Here is a 25553-nt window from a genome sequence, read left to right as displayed (position 1 = left end):
CTCCTGAGTAGCTGGGATTACAGGCACGTGCCACCATGCCCAGCTAATTTTTTGTATTTTTAGTAGAGACGGGGTTTCACCATGTTGACCAGGATGGTCTCAATCTCTGGACCTTGTGATCCACCCGCCTCGGCCTCCCAAAGTGCTGGGATTACAGGCGTGAGCCACCGCGCCCGGCGGCTTATCCTTATTTTTATTAATCAAAGATACACACCGTGGGATGGGCACTGTGACTCACACCTGTAATCTCAGCACTTTGGGAGGCGTAGGCAGGCAGATCACTTGAAGCCAGGAGTTTGAGACCAGCCTGCTCAACATGGCGAAACCACATCTCTACAAAAAAATACAAAAATTAGCCGAGGCTGGGCATGGTGGCACATGCCTGTAATTTTGGGAAGCTGAGGCAGGCAGATCACCTGAGGTTGGGAATTCGAGACCAGCCTAACCAACATGGAGAAATCTTGTCTCTACTAAACATACAAAGTTAGCTGGGCGGGTTGGCGGTTGCCTGCAGTCCCAGCCACCTGGGAAGCTGAGGCAGGAGAATCACTTGAACCTGGGAGGCGGAGGTTGTGGTGAACCAAGATTGTACCATTGCACTCCAGTCTGGGCAACAAGAGTGAAACTTCGTCTCAAAAAAAAAAAAAAAAATGAGCTGAGCATGGTGCTACGTACCGGTAGTTTCAGCTCCTCAGGTGACTGAAGCACAAGAATGGCATGAACCTGGGAGGTGGAGGTTGCCCTGAGCCAAGATTGCACCACTACACTCCGGCCTAGGTGACGGAGCAAGACCCTGTCTCTAATTTAAAAAAAAAAAAAAAAAAAAGGCATACATCACAATCTGTCAGAGTATGTGCTAAACAACATGTTACAGCCTAAAAATAATAACAAACACTTGACTTTTTAGTTTGCCTAATAAAGCCCTGTAGGTCATAAAAATAGAATTCCATCAGACTATTTGAACTGTTGAAAACATATTAGCAAGCCCCATTAATATTTCACAGATCCCAAGGGACAAATTGTGCTGCTGCAGGCACCCGAGGGGTTCTACATGTTGCCATCAGTAGCTGAGCTCATCCTGGCACCAGTTCTTACCCCCAGGAGATGCTGATACCCCCATGCCCACATACACAGAGCATCACTACACTGAGTGTTCTCTAAGGAACCTTCCAGTTCTGAAATCCCAATTTCTCCTTTTATCCTCATAGAATGGTAAGGCAGATTTTCAATGATGAGATCAAAACCATGAAGAAATTTGAATCTCCCAACATTCTGCGTATATTTGGGATTTGCATTGATGAAACAGGTAAGGAGTGTTTCTGGGGCTGACCAAGCTTTTGACGGCCTGGTATATACCTTGTGTGTTTTAATGTGTTGCTTTTTTTTTTTTTTTTTTTTAAGAACACCACAAAGGCTGAAATCTACACAGTGTGATTATCAATGTTAATTTTTTTTTAATCCCAAGATGCATGTTCTTATCTTCTTTCAGGAGAGCAGAGCTGAAGCCTGAGAGTTGATTTGTACTAACATGGCTACATCTTCTCCTTTCAGCCCACTGGGAAACAAGGGGTACATGTTTAGATGCCAGTCTGGAAGAGGGGTACATCTTGTTCCTCTAAAACATTATGAAGCTGCCAGGTGCAGTGGCTCACACCTGTAATCCCGGCACTTTGGGAGGCCGAGACGGGCAGATCTCTTGAGGTCAGGATTTCAAGACCAGCCTGGCCAACATGATGAAACTATTTTTAGTCTCTACTAAAAACAAAAAAATTAGCCAGACGTGGTGGCAGGTACCTGTAATTCCAGCTACTCAGGAGGCTGAGCTAGACTCTGTCTCAAAAAAATAAAAAATAAAGGCAAATGTTCAGCAGTGTTTATTCTCCTGGGGGACTGCTGAGGTGCCTGGCTCAGTCATGTGTTAGTTTTGCAACTCAGGTCCATGAACAGGGATGTCAACTTCTTGTCTGAGTCCTCGCCTGCCCCTGCCGTGTGTGCCCCACTCATTCCTCCCACACAGATGTACGAAGCTCCTTGTGAGCACCATGTGAACAAGACAGACACATTTCTTGCCACCTTGGGCTTCCAGCTGAGTGAGGAAGACATTTCCCAAACAACTACTCAAGCAAATATAGAATTATACCAGGAAAGGGAGATGAAAGTAAAAGAAGAAAAAGAACTTTTTTTTTTTTTTGAGGGAGAGTCTCGCTCTGTCACCCAGGTTGGAGTGCAGTGGCGCAATCTTGGCTCACTGCAATCTTTGCTTCCCAGGTTCAAGCAATCCTCCTTTCTCAGCCTCCCAAGTAGCTGGGACTACAGGTATGCACCACTACATCTGGCTAGTTTTTGCATTTTTTATAGAGACCGGATTTCATGTTGACCAGGCTGGTCTCGAATTCCTGGCCTCAAGTGATCCATCCACGTCATTCTCTCAAAGTGCTGGGATTACAGGCGTAAGTCACCATGTCTGGCTGAACATAATTTTTTTTTTTTTTTTTTTTTTTTTGAGACGGAGTTTTGCTCTTGTTACCCAGGCTGGAGTGCAATGGCATGATCTCGGCTCACCGCAACCTCCACCTCCTGGGTTCAAGCAATTCTCCTGCCTCAGCCTCCTGAGTAGCTGGGATTACAGGCAAGCGCCACCATGCCCAGCTACTTTTTTGTATTTTTACTAGAGATGGGGTTTCACCATGTTGACCAGGATGGTCTCGATCTCTCGACCTCGTGATCCACCCACCTCAGCCTCCCAATGTGCTGGGATTACAGGCTTGAGCCACCACGCCCGGCCCATAATTTTTTTTTAAGGTAGAATTATGACAAGCCAAGTATTTTGGAGAAGAGGATGGGAATTCTGAGTGTATTTGGTCCATTCAAGGAGGCCGGGGAGCAAAACTGTAGGATAAGAGCTAGGGAGAAATAGGACTTAAAGCAGAGCCAAGTCTGTGTCTGCACAGAGGCCAGGAGAGGCAGGCTGCAGAGAGCAGGAGCTCCGAGTAGGACGGATCTCATAGTGTCTTGCTCCTTTCCACCAGTGACTCCGACTCAGTTCTCCATCATCATGGAGTACTGTGAACGTGGGACCCTGAGGGAGCTGTTGGATCGGGAAGAAGATCTCACACTTGGCAAGCGCATGGTCCTTGTCCTGGGGGCAGCCCAAGGCCTGTACCGGTATGACGGGGTGAAAAGGTGCCACGAAGGGTTGGATGGGTCTGTCCACACTCCTGATACTGCAAGAGATGGTGAGAGAACAGGCCAGAAGCCCCAGACAGTCCCCTCCCATACAGTTTTACTATTTACTCGGATTACAGATAGGAGGGAGGAAGGAGGCTTAACCCAGGGAACACCAGCTCCCAGAACTGAAGGTTGAATTTAATGTCCACACTGTACTTGTAAAGTTGGATGGGCCCTAATTTTGAAGTGGACAGATTTAGCACAAAAATAAACATATCCAGTTAAATTTGAATGTTAGGAAAGTAGTGAATAATTTTTAGTATAAGTACATCCTAAATATTGCATGGTATGTACTCATACCTAAAGATCAAAAATACCAAATTTTATTTTGTATTTTGAAACAAAGTCTCTCTCTCTTCCCCAGGCTAGATGTGATGTGGTCACAGCTCACTCAATCTCCCAAGCACAAGCAATCCTCCCACCTTAGCCTCCTGAGTAGCTGGCACTATAGGCGTGCACCACCACACTCAGCCAATTAAAAAAAATTTTTTTTTTGTAGAGATGAGGTTTTGCCATGCTGCCTAGGCTAGTCTCGAACTCCTGGGATCAAGCAATCCTTCTGCCTCAGCCCCAAATTTTGGATAAACATTTCTTTTTCGTATAACTATCTCCCATGCAATTTGTGGGCATGCTTGAACTAATATATATGTATATTAACACATGAATATATATATATATTCATCACTTCTCAGAAACTCAAATTTAATAGTGTTTTGTGTTTTATTTGGCAACTCTACCTGTTCTCACCTGCAGAATCTATGGATCCTTAGGCTCAAGGTGTCCCTAAAGGTTAGTCACCCACAAACCATCTGCAGGGTTTTAACTGTAGTACTACCAGTATTATTTACTCAACATTTTTCACTACATTGATTCACTTTTTAAAAATCTGAATAAAGGCTGGGCACAGTGGCTCATGCCTGTAATCCCAGCACTTTGAGAGACCTAGGTGGGTGGATCACTTAAGGTCAGGAGTTCAAGACCAGCCTGGCCAACATGGTGAAACCGTTTTTCTTTTTTTTTTTTGAGATGGAGTTTCGCTCTTGTTACCCAGGCTGGAGTGCAATGGCGCGATCTCGGCTCACCGCAACCTCCGCCTCCTGGGTTCAAGCAATTCTCCTGCCTCAGCCTCCTGAGTAGCTGGGATGACAGGCATGCGCCACCATGCCCAGCTAATTTTTTGTATTTTTAGTAGAGACGGGGTTTCACCATGTTGACCAGGATGGTCTCAATCTCTTGAGCTTGTGATCTGCCCGCCTCGGCCTCCCAAAGTGTTGGGATTACAGGCGTGAGCCACCGCGCCTGGCCTGTGAAACCCTTTTTCTACTAAAAATACAGAAATTGGCCTGGCATGGTGGCACACGCCTGTCTGTAATCCCAGCAGCTACTCAGGAGGCTGAGGCACAAGAATCGCTTGAACCTGGGAGGCGGAGGTTGCAGTGAGCTGATAGCACACCATTGCACTCCAGCCTAGGAGATAAAGTGAGACTCTGTATCAAAAAAAAAAAAAAAAAAAAAAAAAAAATTGAAATAAAGTTTTTAAGAAGCATACTTTTTTTTTTTTAATTTGTTTATTTTTTTGATACGGAGTCTCACTCTGTCACCCAGACTGGAGTGCAATGGAGTGATCTCGGTTCACTGCAACCTCTGCCTCCTGGGTTCAAGCCATTCTCCTGCCTCAGCCTCCCAAGTAGTTGAGATTACAGGTGCCCACCACCATGCCCAGCTAATTTTTGTGTTTTTAGTAGAAGCAAGGTTTCACCATGTTGGTCAGGCTGGTCTCAAACTCCTGACCTCAGGTGATCTGCCTGCCTCAACCTCCCAAATTGCTGAGATTACAGGTGTGAGCCACTGCCAAAAAAATGACACTTTCTATAACTATCATAAATTGAAAACCAGTGTCACTTGCCAAAAATAGGTGATCACAAATGAAACCAAGACAATGTAATTAAATTCTGGCTGGATGAGGCTGCCCGCCAGAAGCTCTGTGATCCAACCCACATTCTCTTTGTGCAATGGAAATACTGGCACAGTTAGAGAAGTTTTAAGGATATCCATTACCAAACCCAGACTTTCTCCCGATATAATCAGAAAGACTGGAGTAAATTGAAAGAATGATTTTCTCTTTATATAATCTTGCATACCACCTCATCCCATACTTTTGGAAATACTGTCTTAGCTATTAATTTGAAGTTATCAAGTTTGTTATTTATCAACTCCCTAAACTAGTGAGTTTAAGAAGTATTTTTGGTTGTTGTAGGGGACACTGTTAATATCCCTTCAAATGACTTCTGATCATTTTTACCTGCTCTATGTACCCATCCCCTGCTTGGCATGCTTTGCTGCTAAAAGTTCACAGCTGCAATCTTCAGAGGATTGCCTGTGGGCACTGGAGCCCTTTCACCCTTACAGACAGCTGAAAGTGCCCACAAGTTTTATATTCACCTGTCCCTGCCCTCCCTAACACAGTTCATAACTATCGACTGGTGTTGCCTCCTGTGGGACTCACCCTGAGGTGTAATTGTGCCCCACCAGTGAGACCACCTGAGCCTGGGATTTCACCTGAAATCAACCTCTTGCTTGATTTCTTCTCTTCTCTCTCCCCATCCTGCTTCTTCTACTCCCTCACCCATTTCTTCTGTGAGCACCTTGTTTTCATTTGTTTGGGGGACTTTGGGAGGTTTTTTTTGAGACAGAGTCTCACTTTGTCACCCAGGCTGAAGTGCAGTGGTGTGATCTTGGCTCACTGCAACCTCTACTTCCTGAGTGCAAGTGATTATCATGCTTCAGCCTCCCGAGTAGCTGGGATTACAGACAGGCACCACCATGTCCAGCTAATTTTTTTGTATTTTTATTAATAGTAGAGACAGGGTTTCTCTGTGTTAGCCAAGCTGGTCTCAAACTCCTGACCTCAAGTGATCCTCCCAACTAGGCCTCCCGAAGTGCAGGGATTACAGGCGTGAGCCACCACACCTGGCCAAGGGAGCGCCTTCTTGATACAAATCTCTCTTACCCAAATCCTTGGCTCAGGATCTGTTTCTGGAAGAATCTGAGCTCAGGCAGACACCATGACCACAACACAACCTGGGACACAGGGGCTTGTCTGGAAGTCAGCGGGACCCTGACTTCACATTCTGTTTTGACCTGAAGGGTTCCAACAAGGTCCAGCCAGCCAGCCATGCCTCTGAGCACTTGGATCTGCCCAGCGCTTCCCAGGCAAAGCAACACTGAGGCACCTTTGTCCTTCTCTACCTCAAGGGATCCCTGATGCCAGATTGCATGCACTCCACAAGGGATGCCATGCCTCCTTGCGCTATGAATCTCAGCTCTGCTTCATACAGCTTGTGGATTCTCAAACTTTGCCTCTGCATTTCAGTTTTTCCTGCCTATCTGGACAGGCACCCATGGTACTGTCCAGCCTGATCAGCCCAGTCATGGTTGTCAGTCCCCCCAAGAAAGTTTGTGCAAAGATCACTAATACTCCCTGCCTTTGGCTGTGTCAGGCTACACCATTCAGAAGCACCTGAACTCCACGGAAAAATCAGAAGCTCAAATTTCCTGGTAACTGAAGGCTACCAAGTGAAGGTGAGTGTGCCTTCCACAGGGTTCTCTGGGTCACACCTGCATGACTGTTTGGTGCTGGAAGAGGGCCACAGATGTCTCAGAAAGGCTTGATTCTTGCCTTAGTTTTATGTTTTATTTTATTTTATGTTTTTCAAGACAAAGTCACTTTCTGTTGCCCAGGCTGGAGTGCAGTAGGGTTATCTTGCTCACCACAACCTCCACTTACCTAGTTCAAGTGATTCTCTTGCCTTAGCCTCCCGAGTAGCTGGGATTACAGGCACACACCACCAGGCCTGACTAATTTTTGCATTTTTAGTAGAGACAAGGTTTCACCATGTTGGCCAAGCTGGCTTTGAACTCCTGGCCTCAAGTGATCCGCCCGCCTCAGCCTTCCAAAGTGCTGGGATTACAGGTATGAGCCACCACACCCGGCCTTGTCTTAGTTTTAGAACTGAGTTCAATTTTAATTTTTAGTTTCAGAACTAAGTTTCACTTTCTGTGTGCCCACCACACGACAGACTCCATCCATGCCTCCTGTTCTAATGCCTGCCTTCCCTCACTGCCATTTAGCAGGGATGGGCTAAAAGTCATTTCCCCTTAGATGCCTAGGTACCACATCTATGTCCCTACAACTCATAACAGGGGATCTTCTTAGGCCTAAGGAGTCAGACTCACAGGACAGGCCTAGGCCACACTTGTCATTCAGTTACTTAGAAGGACGCCCTACAGAAAGCACAGTGTCAGCAGCAGCAAACCGTTTCCTCCAGCGAGAGTCCTCGCAGTCATCCAGGAGATACTCTCTTTGTTCGAGCCATAGGTGCTGGAGAAAGAGGCTCCCGTTAGGTGGGGTGGGTCATCCAGGCTTAGAAGCCCGTGACCTGCAGGAGTCAGGATCTCTGATAACAACCCTGCAGGCATGCCTTCCACTGTTTCTGCAAGGGACATGTCAGTTGCTGTTTTGAGAGCTGCCACATGGCTGAGCATGGTGGCTCATGCCTGTAATCTCCACACTTTGGGAGGGAAGATAGGAGGATCACTTGAGCCCAGGGGTTTGAGACCAGTCTGGGCAACATAGTGAGACCCCCCCACCTCTTCAAAAAAATTAAAAATCAGCCATTCATGGTGGTGCACACCTGTAATCCCAGCTGTTCAGGAGAGCAAGGCAGGAGAAGGATGGCTACAGCCCAGGAGGCTGAGGCTGCAGTGAGCTATGTTCATGCAACTGCACCCTAGCCTGGGCAACAGAATGAGATCCTGTCTCTAAAAAGGAAAAAGAAAAAATTGCCACAGAACATTCCCATCAGCTGTTGACTGTGTAGTCCACTTACCCCCTCTATCCTGTCCAGAAGCAGTTTAACAATCAGCAGTCATTTCTATCATCAGCGGTGTTACTAAGGGCCATAGGTGACAAGTCTACCTTTATCGGCTTTCCAGGGGAACAGAGCTAAGAAGTTCACTGGAAGTCAGATTTTCATACAGAAGAGGAAAAGATTTTGTGAACTCAATGTCCACAATTCCCAAATGCTAAAAGAATTTTAGCAGTTTTCTTTGTTTTCATCCATAGATGGTTTTCTTTCTTCCAGTCTTATGAGTGTCAGAGACAGCCCTCAGTTAACAGCGACAGGCCTTTTTTGCCTTTCAGATGCCTTTCTCCCTCTGCAATGATGATAGAAGTACTCCCAAAACAGTGTGTCTACTACTCTCATAGTCTTCAGCCTGACTCTAAGATGTGCTATTCCACCTTTCATCCCTGGTATCCCATATGTTGCTAGATGTCAGAGAATGCCAGTGCTCAGGAAACACATGAGCAAATGAATGGGGGATGAGCCATCTAAATGCCTTATCTTATTTCTCACACTGCTGCTACATTTGGTTACCTGGCTGAGTTTGGGGCTGGCAGCCTTCTGTACATCAATGGCGCCAATGGCAGCTGTGCATGGGACGAGAACTTATACTCTCACTGATTGTGCTATGGTTTAAGAACACCACGTGTGCCGGGCGCGGTGGCTCAAGCCTGTAATCCCAGCACTTTGGGAGGCCGAGGTGGGTGGATCACGAGGTCAAGAGATCGAGGCCATCCTGGTCAACATGGTGAAACCCCGTCTCTACTAAAGGTGCAAAAAATTAGCTGGGCATGGTGGCGCGTGCCTGTAATCCCAGCTACTCCGGAGGCTGAGGCAGGAGAATTGCCTGAACCCAGGAGGCGGAGGTTGCGGTGAGCCAAGATCGCGCCATTGCACTCCAGCCTGGGTAACAAGAGTGAAACTCCGTCTCAAAAAAAAAAAAAAAAAGAACACCATGTGTAGCCGGGTGCAGTGGCTCATGCCTATAATCCCAGCACTTAGGGAGGTAGAGGCAGGAGGATCACAAGGTCAGGAGATCGAGACCATCCTGGCCATGGTGAAACCTGTCTCTACTAAAAAATAACAAAAAAATTAGCCAGGCACGGTGATGCATGCCTGTAGTCCCAGCTACTCAGGAGGCTGAGGCAGGGGAATTGCTTGAACCCGTGAGACAGAGGTTGCAGTGAGCTGAGATAGTGCCACTGCACTCCAGGCTGGCAACAGAGCAAGACTCTGTCTCAACAACAACAAAAATAACGCCATGTGACCATGCAGGGCTAGAGGGGTGACTCAAACCAAAGCCAAAGGATCAGGCTGACCCCCTATAGGGTCAGATAGTACGGAGGGGATGCCCCCATGACATTTTTCCATCTGCTTCTCTGGGAGAGGGTGAGCTGGGCAGTGGCACTGTGACCCTTCTCCACCCTCACTGAGTGGAGTTCAGTCCTTGATTGAGAAACCCTTACATTTTAACATAACCATACTGGCAACAACTACAACTTAGCAGGTCTTACCAGTGCTTTATAACCATTATCTCAAGTAATCCCCACTTCTTTCACTCCATTTTATAGAGGAGAAATCTCTTTGTGTTTCTCTTGGTTCCTGCACTATGATAAGTTGAACCCATAATGTTAACCAAAAGAGTAGCCACACAGACAGAAGTCACTACAGGAAATAAATCCCTAAGGCAAAAGACAATTCCCTGGCAATCGTGTGTAGCAAGAACCCCTGCCCTTTACTCTTCCACCCAAGATCTTGCTTGTTTGTTTCTGTGTCTAAGTTGCCTCTCTATCTAGCTTGCAGGATTTGAGTTGAGGAAAACCCAGACTTCCATCAGTTCAAAAGCTACAAGAAAAGAGACAGAGGCAGTCATATCTACAGCATACATCTCACCTCAGAAACTGGAAGATATATATTATCGATATGACATAAAGTGTGAAATATACAGGTACATTCATATACCATTCATATACAGGTGCAGATTCTAACTCAGATGTGCAGGATAGGAAAACCCAAATCAAATTCCTTCAAGGACCATTTAAGCTCAACTCTGTTGAACAAAGTTGAGTAGTAATAAAAAGAAATTCACTGAGTTTTCTGGCAGTGGCTAGAGGGACATGGGAAAGAGGAAACTAGTTACGGTTGTTCAGTTTCTTGGTTTTCTTTTAGCTTTGGAATCGTCCTCTGGGAAATTGCTACTGGAAAGATCCCGTTTAAAGGTAAAAAATGTGAAGGCTGACTCAGCAGGGGTTGCGTCCCGGTCCAATAGACCAGAAATTCCCCATCAGTGCTGCCCTAGGCAATTTGTTGTTTCCTGTGGGGACTGCCTGGGCTGGTCAGTGGAACCGTTGGAAGCTCTTGTTGTTTCCATATTCAGAGTGCCTAGTTCTGAGGCCAGCCATCAGCATCCAGAGAGATGTACGAGTACCGGAGCAATTTTTTAAGGCTCTCATGCTATCATTTCCAGACTATCGTTCTAATCAGATCTACGATCTGGTGGCTGTGAAGCGGCAGCAGGAGCCACTGAGTGAAGACTGCCCTCCAGAGCTGCGGGAGGTCATTGACGAGTGCCGGGCCCATGAGCCGTCTGCACGGCCCTCTGTGGATGGTAGGGATCTTTCTGGTGTAAACAGCATGAGCCCCATGTTTATTTCACATTTATGAAAGATTTCCTTTTCACCAGCTCTAAGGCAACAGTTTACAATGAGGAGTGATTTTATCCAGGGAACATGTAGCAACATCTGAAAACATTTTTGTTTGTCATAAGGCCAGGGAGGTCAGATGGGTCACGTCTGTAATTCCAGCCCTTTGGGAGGCTGAGGCAGGTGGATCACCTGAGGTGAGGAGTTTGAGACCAGCCTGGCCAACAAGGTGAAACCCTATCTCTACTAAAATTAGCTGGGCACAGCAGTACGTGCCCATAATCCCAGCTACTCAGGGGGCTGAGGCATGAGAATCTCTCTCTCTCTTTTTTTTTTTTTTTTTTTTTTTTTTTGAGACAGAGTTTTTGCTCTTGTTACCCAGGCTGGAGTGCAATGGTGCGATCTCGGCTCACCGCAACCTCCGCCTCCCGAGTTCAGGCAATTCTCCTGCCTCAGCCTCCTGAGTAGCTGGGATTACAGGCACGCACCACCATGCCCAGCTAATTTTTTGTATTTTTAGTAGAGACGGGGTTTCACCATGTTGACCAGGTTGGTCTCGATCTCTCGACCTCGTGATCCACCCGCCTCGGCCTCCCAAAGTGCTGGGATTACAGGCTTGAGCCACCGCGCCCGGCGAGAATCTCTTGAACCAGGGAGGCGGAGGTTGTAGTGAGCCGAGATTGCACTACTGCACCACTGCACTCCAGCCTAGGTGACAGAGCAAGACTCCATCTCAAAAAAAAAAAAAAAAAAAAAAAAAGAATGTTGGCCAAGTACCATGGCTCACGCCTGTAATCCCAGCACTTTGGGAAGCCAAGGCAGGTGGATCACATGAGGTTAGGAGTTGAGACTGGTTTGAGATCAGTCTGATCACCGTGATGAAACCCTGTCTCTACTAAAAATACAAAAATTATCCAGGCATGGTGGCATGTGCCTGTATTTCCAGCTACTTGGGAGGCTGAGGCAAGAGAATCACTTGAACCCAGGAGGCAGAGGTTGCAGTGAGTCAAGATTGTGCCACTGCACTCCAGCCTGAGCAACAGGCTGAGAGTCCATCTCAAAAAAAAAAAAAAAAAAAGAATGCTATGAACATCCTACATTTCACAGGACAGCCCTCCACAGCAAAGAACTATCCAGGCAAAATGTCAATAGTGTAAGGACTTCCAAAGGGCATTGTTTCATCCAAAGTGGTTTGGAATGGCAGATTACTTTGCTCCTGCCTATTTCCCTCCTTTATTTTTGTCTGTATCTATTTATCTTTAATCTTTTATCTTTTTTAGAGAAGAGGTCTCATTGTGTTGGCCAGGCAAGGGTGCAGTGTCTATACAGAGGCAGGATCATGGCTCAGTACAGCCTCGAACTCCTGGGCTCAAGTGATCCTCCTGCCTCAGTCTCTAGAGTAGCTGGGACAACAGGCACCACCACAGCAAGTGGCGGTATTGACTTTCTGTCTTTCTGTCTCTCTTCTTTTTCTTCTCTCTTGCTTTCTTTTTGTCTCTCTTTTTCCTCTTTTCCTCCCTCCCTGTCTGCCTTCCTTCCTTTTTTCAGCATCCTTGGGATTATTTCCCTGATGCAGGCTTTTATCTCACCATGTCATCAGCTGCTTTCCTTACACTGTCCCCCTCTCTGGGAGCCTCTCTCTCTCCTACGCTAGACCTAAATCTCCCAGACTTCCCACAAAGCCCAGACAAAAGAGAGAAGGGGCCAAGCGCAGTGGCTTATGCCTGTAATCTCAGCTCTTTGGAAGGCCAAGGTATGTGGATCACTTCAGGTCGGGAGTTTAACAGTAGCCTGGCCAACATGGTGAAACCCCATCTCTACTAAAAATAGAAAAATTAGTTAGGCATGGTGGCACATGCCTGTAATGCCAGCTACTCAGGAAGCTGAAGCAGGAGAATTGCTGGAACCCCAGAGGCAGAGGTTACAGTGAGCTGAGATGGCACCACTGCCTTACAGCCTGGGCTACAGAGTGAGACTCTGTCTTGAAAGGAAAGGGACGGGGGAAGGGGTAGGGGGAGGAAGAGGAAAAAGGAACTAAAGAGCCATGAGTCCAGACTTTTGAGGCAGCCTCCAAGGATGTTCTCTCTACTTAGAGAAGTCTCTAGCATGAGGATTGTTCTTCAAGGCCTTCTCACAGGTGGGCTGTTAGGAAAACCTCTCACACTACCTGAGAGATTGTCTCATCCGTCATCTCTCCTCTCCCTTCATCCACATCCCTACCTTTCAGAATGAAAAATCAAAGTCACAGTACAGTTTCTGTCTGAACCTTTCTCTTCACCACCACAGAGCAGAAGTGCAGACTTAATGATGCTTCCTAAAAAATTGGTCTTTGGGGTGGATGGGAAGAAAATAAGTGATTTATGTGATGCTGTCCTCTGCTTCACACTTTCCTCTATCTTCTTTCTTCTTCTACCAGGCTCCCTTACAACCTAGGGTCCTCCTGGTATTAAGGAATCTAATAACAGAGACTGATTCACAATAAAATGTGAGTTTACTCCCTCCTATGAGGTATTGGTGTTTCAAAAGTTGATCAAGTAAGAGAACTTTATATCACAAAGGCATGAGTGCTGACGGTGGTTTAGGCACCAGCCAGACCAGGGGGAATGCAGTTTCTAAACTATCGTGCAATGTAGAAATGTCTTTGTGTTTCTAACTTGGCTCTCAGCTCCTTGCTCTGGTCTAATTTTCTGTTCATTCATCCACAGAAATCTTAAAGAAACTCTCCACCTTTACTAAGTAGTATTTTGAAATCTAAGCCAAGGAGTCCCTGGACAAGAGGCTGGGAGAGGCACAAACTGGACATCTCTCTCTCATATCCTTTGCCATTGAGTTATTTATGGGTGCAACGAGTGTGGGCACTTCTCTGTTACAAATAGAAAACAATTCCAGTCATACAGGACACATCCCACTTCAAATGATACTTCCAAAAATACACCTCTGACAGTAGCTTTGATAGATGGTTTGTCAAATGTATCTTTCTGGGTGTCCATACCTCTTAATAATGTAATTTGCAGTTCCTCCCATCCATAAATGAAGTCTGTTTTCCCACCCTTGAATCTGGGCTGGCATTGTGACTTGATTTATCATTAGAATGTGGAAGAAGTGACTGTGTGCCAGTTCCAAGCCTAGGCTTCAGGAGGCCTTATAAATGTCTGTTGGAACTTTACCCAGCCATTAACATGACGAGCGAGCATGCTGGAGAATGAGAGACCACATGAAGCAGAAACATGCTTTCCTAGCTGAAGTCATACTAGACCAACCAATATGGCAGCTAACACAGTTATGTGAATGAGGTCAATCAAGACCAGAAGAACCACTCAAGCAGAGCCCAGCCCAAATTGCCCATTCAAACAATCAGGAGCTAAATAAATTATTGTTGTCTTAACACTAAGTTTTGGGGTGCTTTGTTACACAATAAAAGTAACTGAGCAAACACTGTTTGAATATTCCTCTTGCCCAAAAAAATCAAGTATAAACTTCCTATTCAGACATCTACACCATACCATACCATACATTCCAGCCTGACTTTCCAATCAGATCCCAGAGTTCTCCTACCAGAGACTGCAAACTCTAATACCTATAGGGCCTAGGAAGGAATCTAAGTGGGCGACTTGAGCCTGGAAGGGGCTTTGGTGAACAGATGAGCAAGAACAACCTCTGCTCAACTCTAGTTTATACTTTGTCACATAGAACGGGATCCTGACATTTCTAGAGCTTTCCATTTTGTCAAGAGCTAGAAAATTGGATTTTTCTGTGATGTCTTTATTTTTAAAGGTTAATATATCATTAAAAATTATTTTAGGCAGGGCTAAATATAATCATACCTGTAATCCCAGCACTTTGGGAGGCCAAGGCAGACGGATCATGAGGTCAAGAGATCGAGACAAGAGAGTAAGACTCTGTCTCAAAAAAAATTATTTTAATGCTGATAGGACAAACAAAATATATCCGCATAAGAGCTGCCAGATTTTAATCCCTGCCAGACTCAAACCCAAGTCTGTGGTGCTTTCATTCTAGACTTTTTTTTAAATTTTATTTTAGACAGTTTCATTATTGTTGTCCAGGCTGGAATGCAATGATGCAATCTCAGCTTACTACAACCACTGCCTCCCAGGTTCAAGTGATTCTCCTGCTTCAGCCTCCCAAGTGGCTGGGATTACAGGTGTGCACCACCATGCCCAGCTAATTTTTGTATTTTTAGTACAGACATGGTTTTACCATGTTGGTCAGGTTAGTCTCAAACTCCTGATTTCAAGTGATCTGCCCACTTTGGCCTCCCAAAGTGCTGGGATTACAGGCATGAGCCACCACACCTGAATTCCTTATACCTCACTCTAGATTTCTTTTTTTTTTTTTTTTCCTGAGGCGGAGTTTCACTCTTGTTACCCAGGCTGGAGTGCAATGGTGCGATCTCGGCTCACCGCAACCTCCGCCTCCTGGTTCAGGCAATTCTCCTGCCTCAGCCTCCTGAGTAGCTGGGATTACAGGCACACACCACCATGCCCAGCTAATTTTTTGTATTTTTAGTAGAGACGGGCTTTCACCATGTTGACCAGGATGGGTCTCGATCTCCTGACCTCGTGATCCACCCGCCTCTGCCTCCCAAAGTGCTGGGATTACAGGCTTGAGCCACTGCACCCGGCCCCTAGATTACTTATACCTTTGTTCCTGGTGTGTGCTTTTCCTAGGATAGACTAACCCCTGCCTCTCAAGTTACATTTTTTCCCCCAGAAATCATTCTAAATCATTCAACAGCAAATGTGCTAGACATTGTTTCAATCACTGAGAAGACAGCAATAAAAATACATTTAGATCTTGTATTCTAGTAGTCATCTCTGGTGAATAAAGTTATGGCTGATTTATTACAAATGATTATTATAATATTATTATTATGAGACAGGGTTTCACTGTGTTGCCTAGGCTAGTCTTGAACTTCTAGGCTCAAGTGATCCTCCCATCTTGGCCTCCCAAAGTGCTGGGATTACAGGCATGAGCCACCACACCTGGCCTTACTTTTTCATCTTTTATTTATCCTTGATTTTTTTTAAACCTAGAACATGTTTGTTTTTTTTTTTTTTTTCAAATAAAAAATGCAGAAGAATATACATATAATATGATTATTTTGTAGAACTTATTGGTAGGTATTACTATTTTATTTTCTTCCTTCTTTCTTTTTTCCTTTTTCTTTCTTTCTTTCTTTTTTTTTCTTTTCAGAGGCAGGGTCTGGTGTGTTGCCCAGGCTGGTCTGGAACTCCTGTCCTTGAGGGATCCTCCTACTTTGTCCTCCCAAAGAGACTGGGATTACAGGTGTGAGCCACCATGCCCAGACACTGTTTTCATCTTTAAAATCATTTGTTCTATTTGCTGTAGGAGGTACAGTAAAAATTCTCCCTGGTAGATGAATTATTCATACTCTGGCAGACCCACAATTATTATAGGTGAATTTACTGAAAAATTGATAAAGCATAATCTTCAGGGCCTTTTAATTGCACAAAATGCCTTCCAAGTCCCTGTGCCTGATTTCTCCCAACACTTATTTATGAAAATTTTCAGATATGCAGAAAAGTCAGTGTAACTGTACTCTGGACAACCACATACCTACCACCTAAACTCTACAACTAACAATTTATTGTATTTGTTTTATCATATACCTATTTATCTACTTGTCCTTCTTTCTATCCATTAATCCATCCTAATTTTTTATGTATTTCATTCCTAAACACTTCGGCATTTATGCCGTTCAGCATTTATGCCGTTAACTGGAGTTTCTCTCCCTATGGGCTTTTTTTTTTTTTTTTTTTTTTTTTTTTTTTTTTTGAGACGGAGTTTCATCCTTGTTGCCCAGGCTGGAGTGCAATGGCTCCATCTCAGCTCACTGCAACCTCCATCTCCCAGGTTCAAGTGATTCTCCCACCTCAGCCTCCCAAGTAGCTGGGATTACAGGCATGTGCTACCACGCCCGGCTAATTTTGGTTTTTTAGTAGACACGGGGTTTCCTCATGTTGGTCAGGCTGGTCTCAAGTTTCCAACCTCAGGTGATCCACCTGACTCAGCCTCTCAAAGTGCTGGGATTACAGGCATGAGCCACCGCACCCAACTCTATGGGCTTTTTTTAGGGGAGTGGGTGGAGAGGTACATTATTGCTATGAAAAATTTGTGTGAAATGCACAAATACTAAAGGACAAGTTTTGACAAATGCATACATATAAGTAATCCAAGCCCTGTCAAGGTAGTGAACATTATGGTCAGGTGTGGTGGCTTATGCCTGTAATCCCAGCACTTTGGGAGGCCAAGGTGGTGGGCAGATCACTTGAGATCAAGAGTTCAAGACCTGCCTGGCCAACAGAGTGAAACCTCGCCTCTACTAAAAATACAAAAATTAGCTGGGCATGGTGGCATGCATCTGTAGTTCCAGCTACTTGGGAGGCTGAGGCAGGAGAATCACTTGAACCTGGGAGGCAAAGGTTGCAGTGAGCCAAGATCACGCCACTGCACTCCAGCCTGGGTGACAGAGGTAGACCTTGTCTCAAAAAAACAAAGAATACCCCTTTCTACATTTCTTTCCTGTGTTTTTTCTCCCACTTCACCTCTTGTCCATGGTTTCTTCTTCTTCTTCTTCTTTTTTTTAAGGTTTATTATTATTATTATTATAGAGGCAGGGTTTCACCATGTTGGCCAGTCTGGTCTTGAACTCCTGACCTCATAATCCATCTGTCTGCCTTGGCCTCCCAAAGTGCTGGGATTACAGGCATGAGCCACCATGCCTGCCTTGTCCACGGTTTCTTTGGTGTTCTTCTGGGTATGTCTGAGAATTCAGTGATTGGCAGAATAAGAGGTGCATGCTTGAAATTTCCAGTCACCCTATTGACAACTAAGATTTCGTTGTTTGAAGCCATTATAGTTTCAGCTATAGGAATACTCACTGAAATTACTGAACCATCTATATGAAAATGTTCGGAAGTGTCCATCCTTTTCTTTGGAGTTCTTCTTGACCCTCCTGTAGATTCCCTAGTTAATGCCTTTTGAAGATCCACTTGTCCACTATTATTCTGTGGAATAATGGATCCACAGTCCATTATTCCAGCTTGAGAACAGCTCTCGTTGTGCTCAACTCTTCTTTGCTTGAGGGTCACTGGAGTCTTTGCTTTGCCCTTTAGCGGTTCTCTCTTCCCAAGCTTGAGCTCTATTTTAGAGTCTTCTTCGTTGTCACTGTATCTGTCAGAATCATTACTTCCATTCAGCCTTGCATTTTCTGCTGAAGAAGAAATTGCTGAAAGAGGGGTAGATCTTGATTCTGTTCCTTGCTCCCTCAGTTTCAAAAGCTTTTTCTCATATAGCTTCCCAGCCCACCACAGAACCAGGATTCATTCCGTATTTTATAAGCTTATCCAAAAGATCTTCATTAGTGAGCTCTGCTACATGCAGATCGTCTTCATCATCTTGTCTGGGTTTATCTGTTTTGTGGCTTTCCTGCCAGCTGCTTTTTGTTGCTGGTCACTAAGGGGCTGTCCTTGAGCACGAGATTCTTCTCTAGGAGGAACCGGCTGGGCGCGGTGGCTCACGCCTGTAATCTCAGCACTTTGGGAGGCCGAGGCAGGTGGATCACGAGGTCAAGAGATCGAGACCATCCTGGCCAACACGGTGAAACCCCGTCTCTACTAAAAATACAAAAAAAATTAGCTGGGCATGGTGGCGTGTGCCTGTAATCCCAGCTACTCAGGAGGCTGAGGCGGAAGAATCGCTTGAACCCAGGAGGCGGAAGTTCCAGTGAGCCGAGATTGCGCCACCGCACTCCAGCCTGGTGACAGAGCAAGATTACGTCTCAAAGAAAAGGAAAAAAAAAAAGGAGGAAACGTAACTCACTGTTATCTGTACATATAACCCTCGACTTTGAAGAGTTTACAAAGTCAAGGGTATGTGTTTACCTTGAGGCTGCACCCCATTGTAGAAAACAAAAAACAAAAAACCGAGGTGGGCTCGCGCTCCTTGTAGCTGGAGAATTCCGCAGGCCCCTCGCCTGCGGCGGGCAGCGGCCCTGCTAAGTGATTTGAGACTATTTAGTAGTTCGGATCCACTGCAGCGGTTTGAGATGGAAGAGGTTGTGTAGGCAAAGTCTTTTGCGTGAACTCCTCAACCTCATGAGAGGATACATATGAAAGGACTGTCTACGCCTCCTTACAGGCTCCAAAAATCAAAATACTGAAATATTTCGAAATTATGCGATTAGCTACTATACTTTGGATACAGATAACTCCTTCACTAAAGCGTTAGGGACAAGAAGCAGGAGTCACAGTTTTAATATATACATCTCCAAAATGGACCGAGAAATCGTGTAACTTTTTCCCGCCAGAAAGTTCAAATAAAAAGCGCTTTAAAAAAAAAAATTCCTTCTCCTTTATTTTTCCGGGGCGGGCGCAAGGTGACTGACGGAGATTCCTGCCAATTGTAGGAGGCTTCCTTGAGCGCGGCCGCGCGTCGTCGGTTTATGAACAACCCCCAATGAGAGCGCCGCTGCTTCAGCTAGCGGGGACCCATTGAAGAAGAAGAGTGGCTATTGGCCACAGCTTAGGCTTCTGTCCAATAGGAGCATGCCTGCCCGCGGCTCTGGCGCGGAGCTTGAGCGGCTCGGGAAGTGGCAGTTGGCGTTGGTGGCGTTCGGAGTTCGGGTGAAGTAGCTGGAGTCTTCGGCGGGCTCGCGAGCCCGGCCGCGACCTACTGGCGTCAGGTGAGGAGGACTCTTGCTTCTCTCCAGGCCTTGGGCCTCTAGCTCCTGGATAACTTCCGCACTTCTGATTTCTAGATTGGGGTCCCGGAGACACCTTACGAGGTGGGACTTGCGGGCGGGCTCCGGCGGCCTGAGCTGATTCGGGCCCTCTGGGCGGCGCCAATAGTCGGGGCTGAGGGGCCGGAGCCCCGCACTTTCGGGGTTGCTGAGCGTGGGGGCTGGGCAGGCAGGAGCGCGGAGAGATACGAGCGGAGTTCGCCGCTGCCGGGTCTTTCCGGGCGGGGCCGTGGGGTCGCCCGGCCCCTCCCCTGCGAGCCTCGCCTCCGGCTCCTCGTCGGCGATACCTGGTGCCGGCCATGAGCGCCGGTTACTTCATCACTTTCAAGTTAACGGAACTTCATTTTTAATTTCATCACGGAAACTCTAGCGACTTGTATTATCTCCGTTTTACGGGCGAAACAAGTTGAACCGAGAGCTTAGGAAACCCGCCTCAAGTTTCCCATGCAGTAAAAGGGTGGGGATTTGATGTTTTTCTTTTTTCCTCTTTCTTTTCCTCCTCTTTTCTCTCTTTCCTTTTCTTTCCTGTTAAAGAAGTCTCCCTGTTGGGCCCAGGTTGGAAGAGCTCACTGCAGTCTCGAACTCACTCCAGTCTCGAACTCCCAAGCCCCAGCGAGCCTCTGGCCTAGGCTTTTCACAGTAGCTTGGACCACAGGCGCGGCCACCACGCCCAGCTCGTTGTTTTATTTTTCTTCTTTATTTTACTTATTTCTTCATTTGGCCTGTTGCCTAGGCTGGAGTGCAGTGGCGCGATCTCGGCTCCCTACAACCTCCAACTCCCGGGGTTCAAGTGATTCTCTTGCCTCAGCCTGCCGAGTAGCAGGGATTATAGGCATGTGCCATCATACCGGGGTACTTTTTGTATTTTTAGTGGAGACGGGTTTTCACCATATTGGCCAAGCCTGTCTCAAACTCTGATCTCAAGTGGTCTGCCCGCCTCGGCCTCCCAAAGTGCTGGGATTACAGGCGTGAGCCACGGCACATGGCCTGTTTCATTTTTCTTTTTTGGTAGAGACGGGAATCTCACTGTGTTGCCCAAGCTGGTCTCAAACTGCAGAGCGTAAGCGATCGCCCTGCCTCGACCTCCCAATGTCCAGGGATCACAGGCGTGAGTCTTCGAGCCGGCCAGAGCAAAGATTTAAACCAAGGTTGTCCCGATTTCCCCCACCCACCTCCTCTGAACCTGTTAATTGAGGGACTTTTGTCCCCACCTGATGTGGCTTTGATTGAAACCTGAGTAACAAAGATGACAAGTCGGAGTTTAACATGTTAAGCCTCGACACTCACAGCGCACATTAAAAAAACAGCATTTGTGTGACATGCTCAAGGTTAGGGCGCCCAGCCCATGATCTTGCTCTGTGCACCTCCTACTGGTCCGCAGTGGTTAGGAATCCTCAGCTCCAGAGCTGCCGTGTTCCATAGAACTTTCTGTGGCGAGGAAAATGTTCTGTATTTGTGCTGTCCAGCATGGGAGCTACCTGGCCTATATGCGTTTCTACCACCTGAAATGTGACCAGCGTAACAGAGGAACTTACTCTTTTTTTTAAGTCAGGGTCTCACTGTCTCCCAGTCTGGAGTACAGTGGCACGATCTTGGCTCACTGCCAAGACATCGGAGGCTCAACAGATCCTCCCACCTCAGCTTCCTCAGTAGCTGGAACCACAGCTACTAATGGTTAATTTTTTTGTAGAGACCGGATTCTGCCATGTTGCCCAGGCTGATCTCTAAGTCCTGGTCTCAAGCTACCTGCCTCAGTCTTCCAAAGTGCTGGGATCATAGGCATGAGCCACAGCTCCTGGGTGAACTTGATTTTTATTAAATAACCATGTGGGAGTGGACAGTGCAGTTCCCTAGATTCTACTCTTTTTGGTCATTTTCTACCCTTTATCTTCACTAAAGCTGGGTTGCTTCGTGTCTCTAGAGTACATCTAGAAGTAGCTTGGGCTTTATGTTCTGACACACAATTGTTGGGAAGCTGTTGTTGTACCCTAGAAACACATTGAAAGCTTTTATTTAGCTAGCCAGCTGCAGTAGCTCACTCTTGTAATCCCAGCACTTTAGGATGCCCAGGCAGGAGGTTTGCTTGAGCCCAGGAGTTTAGTACCAGCCTGGGCAACGTGGGAAACCCCATCTCTACAAAAAAAAATGTTTAAAACTTCAAAGTATCTCACATTGTTCAGTTTGCAGACTTTAACTTTCCCACTTATTTTCACTGCCGTGCCACTCTCCATCCTGGTCCTAAGAGGTGTGGTTCAAACCTCCAGTTTTCTTCAGCATAGTGGGAAGAGGATTTTGTTTTGTTTTGTTTTGGCTGGCTGGTATTTGTTTGAGTATGAGACAGGCTAACTACCTTATTGGCTTTTAACCAACCCCCCTCTTTTATCTCCATCTTTCAGTAATGCCTTTTCTGGTACCTGGTTTTTGCAATCCTTTTAAGTGGGAATTAGCTTGCTTCTCAATAACACAACCCTTACCCCAACCACTGTGCTCTTTGCAGACATTTGAGTTTTATCTTTTGGCTCTAGGTAGTCATCAGTCATCAGTTTCTCCTTTGTGGCCTCAAAAAACTGGTCTGCATATCATATCCTGTTTGCATTTGCGTTGTCCTGGTGTGTTTATCCTTTGTTTAAAAAATATGTCTGCCAGGCATGGTGGCTCAAGCCTGTAATCCCAACACTGGGAAGCCAAGGCCAGTGGATCACAAGGTCAGGTGTTTGAGACCAGCCTGACCAATATGGTGAGCCCCCGTATCTATTAAAAATACAAAAATTTGCCAGATGTGGTGGCATGTGCCTGTAGTCCCAGCTACTCGGGAGGGTGAGGAAGGAGAATCACTTGAACCCAGGAGGCAGAGGTTGTAGTGAGCCAAGATCGAACCACTGCATTCCAGCCTGGGGACAGAGCAAGACTCCATCTCAAAAAAAATAATAAATAAATAAAAAATCTTGGGTAGGGGAAGTTACATTTGTGGGTTTTTAGGAATGACTGGAGTGGAGAGAGAAAGATAGATATATGTGCTTTGTATACCATATTTATTTGAATTCCCTCCATTTATTCAGCCTACTCCATTCTGGCCTCTAACCCCATCACTTCAGGGAAACTGGTTTCTTAGGTCACCTGTCCTTGCCAAATCTAGGGGTCATTCTTTCCCCCAGTAGTACTTGACACTTAATCGTTCCTTCCTTGAAACATTCTTTTTCCAAAACACTACAGTCCCATGTTTCCTCCTACTTTGTAATCTTCCTTAACTGGCTTCTGTTACTCTGTTGTCCTTTTACCAGTAGTGTCTCTGGCTTTATAGTCCTTGGCCCTCTTCTATCATTCTGTTCCTCTTTAGGTGGTTTAATCTGCTTTGGTGAATTTAAGAAGCATGACTATCCTGAAGATTCTTAAAGCTGTCTGTTTCTCATCTACACTGCTACCACTCTTGCCTAAGTCTCTGTGTCCTCTGGTGTGACCTCCTACAATAGCCTCTACACTGGTCACCTAGCTTGTGCTCTTGCACCCCTGCAGTCTATTCCTAACACAGAAGAAACTCCTTACCAAGGCCCATGGTCCGTTTAATGATGGTGTCCTGCTGATCAGTCAAGCCCGTGATCATCAGGGACCTAAGAGTTTCCTTTTGAAACTCTTCTTGGCTCTTTGCATAGCCAGCTTTTTTAAATCCTTCATACCTCAGGCCAATTTTCACTCTTTTTATTAAAGAGTACTTTCCTCACAATTGTGTCTTAGTTTGTCCTTCTTGTCTCCTCAACCCCAAATATCATAATCTATAATTTTCTCATATTTGTTTATTAACATCCCACTTGCTAGAATATAAACTCTGATACACAGGATCTTACCTGTCTTTGCCTCTAGGGTGTCTGTCTGCATAACAGATGCTTAATAAATATTAGTTGAACACCCATTTCCTCATAAGTCAGATGAAAATAAAAGCATGTGCCTTCACAAAGTAATTGAGGGATAAGTTATACTGATATACTTTTTTTTTTTTTTTTTTTTTTAGTAGAGACGGGGTTTCACTATGTTGACCAGGATGGTCTCGATCTCTTGACCTCATGATCCACCCGCCTCAGCCTCCCGAAGTGCTGGGATTACAGGCTTGAGCCACCGCGCCCGGCTATACTGATATACTTTAAAAACTAGGTGGTAAGAGCCGGGGGTAGTGACTCACGCCTGTAATTCCAGCACTCTGGGAGGCCAAGACGAGCGTATCACGAGGTCAGGAGATCGAGACCATCCTAGCTAACATGGTAAAATCCTGTCTCCACTAAACATACCAAAAAAGAAATTAGCCAGGTGTGGTGGCATGCTCCTGTAGTCCCAGATAGGAGACTGAGGCAGGAGAATCACTTGAACTCATGAGGCAGAGGTTGCAGTGAGCTGAGATCAGGCCACTGCACCCCAGTCTGGCAACAGAGCTAGACTCTGTCTCAAAAAAAAAAAAAAAAACTAGGTGGTAGGGAGGCTCGGTGGCTCAATCCTTTTGTCCTGGCACATGAGGAGGTGAGGCCAGACATTCGAGACCTGTTTGGGCAACATAGAAAGCCCTCGTCTGTATCACAAAACCAAAAAAAAAAAAAAAATTTTTTTTTATTTTATTTTTTTTTTTAATTTAAAAACTAGGTGGTAGTTTTCAAACTGATGTTATGGATGGAATTAAAGTTGGGAAACACAATGAAAAGAACATAGGTGCTTAATATTTGTTGAATAGACTAATATGATGAAATTAGAAACGGAAAACAAAAATAATGATAAAGTTTGTGCAGCCTTTTTGGAAAAATTAGGTAAACTTTCATTTTGAGTTAGTAATTCAGTTAATTTGAGTTAGTAACTCAGTTAAATTTGCAAGTGTGAAGTTTCTCCATTTGTCCTTTGTAACTTGATGCTGTGAAAGATTTATATTGCCTGCTAAGATTAGATACAGCATTATATGTATTTGATTTTGGTGAATGTCCATATTCAGCTTGAGACAGAGAACTGCAGCGTGTCTGAGAGATTACTTTTAGACCCAGTAGTTTAATCCTCTTGGTTAATAGGTCTTTCCATTTTGGAAGATACTACTATCATCACAGGACTTCATGTTTTCTAAGGGCAAACTGGAGAACTGGTTATAAATGCTTGTAGAGAAGAAAGTCAGTTACCAAACACTTCTGACTTAAGTAGTTAAAATCCTCTCTTGAAGCTTCTGAGTCTTGCTAAGAATGATCTTAAACATAAATTCAGAAAGAACTAAATACGATTCTGTCAGCTACATAGCATGTTTTATCTATTTCATTAATACTTTTAACAAATATTGTTTCTCTAGTGATGGCTCAGGAAGCAATGGAATATGATCTTCAGGAACAGTTAAATCATGCTGCAGAACAGCCAGCTCCTGCTGACATGGCCAGCAGCCAAGGGGGACCAGCCCTCCTCCAGCTTGTTCCTGCTGATGTGCTTAGCAGCCAAAGGGGACCACCTATCCTCCAGCCATCTCCTGCTGAAGTGGTCAGTAGCCAAGGGGAACCAGTCCTGCTCCAGCCTGCTCCTGCTGAAGTGGCCAATAGCCAAGTGAGACCACCCCTGCTCCATCCTTCTCCTGTTGAAGTACCCAATAGCCAAGTGAGACCACCCCTGCTCCAACCTGCTCCACAACTGTCCATTGACCTAACAGAAGAAGTCGAGGTTGTGGGCGAAGACAATGTGGAGAACATCAGTCCAGGGGTTTCAGAACAACATAGTCAGGCGTCTGGTGCTAATCACAACATCCGAGCATCTTCATTGCATTCAATGTCCAGCTTCATCAGTGGGCTACAGAGACTTCATGGCATGCTGGAATTCCTAAGACCTGCCCCTTCAAACCACAGTGCAGGCCCAATAAGAACAAGAAGGAGGATACCTGCTTCACGGAGGACAAGAGCCGGAGGATCTCAGAGGACAGCCAGTGCCAGGTAAATAAATACATGGATAAGTTCGTGATCATTGCTGTACTAGCAAATATGAAACTGAGGCTCT

At 45.7% G+C, this 25553-nt stretch overlaps 3 protein-coding genes across 8 annotated transcripts in view; 2 read left to right on the top strand and 1 right to left on the bottom strand.

The window, feature by feature from the left end:
- The window catches only part of MLKL (mixed lineage kinase domain like pseudokinase), a 28091-nt gene extending 13926 nt beyond the window's left edge, over window positions 1–14165 (top strand). For 4 of the 5 annotated variants that reach the window (XM_074406338.1, XM_074406336.1, XM_010350627.3 and 1 more), the window contains 7 exons: window positions 1209–1306; window positions 3030–3165; window positions 6729–6810; window positions 9929–10080; window positions 10302–10351; window positions 10600–10740; window positions 13480–14165. In XM_074406338.1, coding sequence (XP_074262439.1) covers window positions 1209–1306; window positions 3030–3165; window positions 6729–6810; window positions 9929–10080; window positions 10302–10351; window positions 10600–10740; window positions 13480–13514 — 694 coding nt within the window. In that variant the 3' untranslated portion in view covers window positions 13515–14165. Of the gene's footprint in view, window positions 1–1208; window positions 1307–3029; window positions 3166–6728; window positions 6811–9928; window positions 10081–10301; window positions 10352–10599; window positions 10741–13190; window positions 13260–13479 lie in introns of all 5 variants that reach the window. The other variant, XR_012519325.1, reaches the window with a different exon arrangement.
- Window positions 14166–16131: 1966 nt separating this feature from the next.
- LOC101043710 (lamina-associated polypeptide 2, isoforms beta/gamma-like) lies at window positions 16132–23157 on the bottom strand. The gene is given in 6 exon segments (XM_074400017.1): window positions 16132–16165; window positions 17552–18118; window positions 18120–18251; window positions 19203–19294; window positions 19371–19843; window positions 23100–23157. Coding segments are annotated over 6 exon segments (1356 nt in total).
- The window catches only part of RFWD3 (ring finger and WD repeat domain 3), a 59374-nt gene continuing 53182 nt past the window's right edge, over window positions 19362–25553 (top strand). The window contains exons 1-2 of one of the 2 annotated variants that reach the window (XM_074406320.1): window positions 19362–19499; window positions 24865–25489. In XM_074406320.1, the coding sequence (XP_074262421.1) occupies window positions 24867–25489 (623 nt within the window). In that variant the 5' untranslated portion in view covers window positions 19362–19499; window positions 24865–24866. The remainder of the gene's footprint in view (window positions 19500–24864; window positions 25490–25553) is intronic. The other variant, XM_010350632.2, reaches the window with a different exon arrangement.

The sequence above is a fragment of the Saimiri boliviensis genome, chromosome 1 (assembly GCF_048565385.1).
Source record: "Saimiri boliviensis isolate mSaiBol1 chromosome 1, mSaiBol1.pri, whole genome shotgun sequence".
Lineage (NCBI taxonomy): Eukaryota > Metazoa > Chordata > Mammalia > Primates > Cebidae > Saimiri > Saimiri boliviensis.
This window is presented reverse-complemented; position numbering and strand designations above follow the sequence as displayed.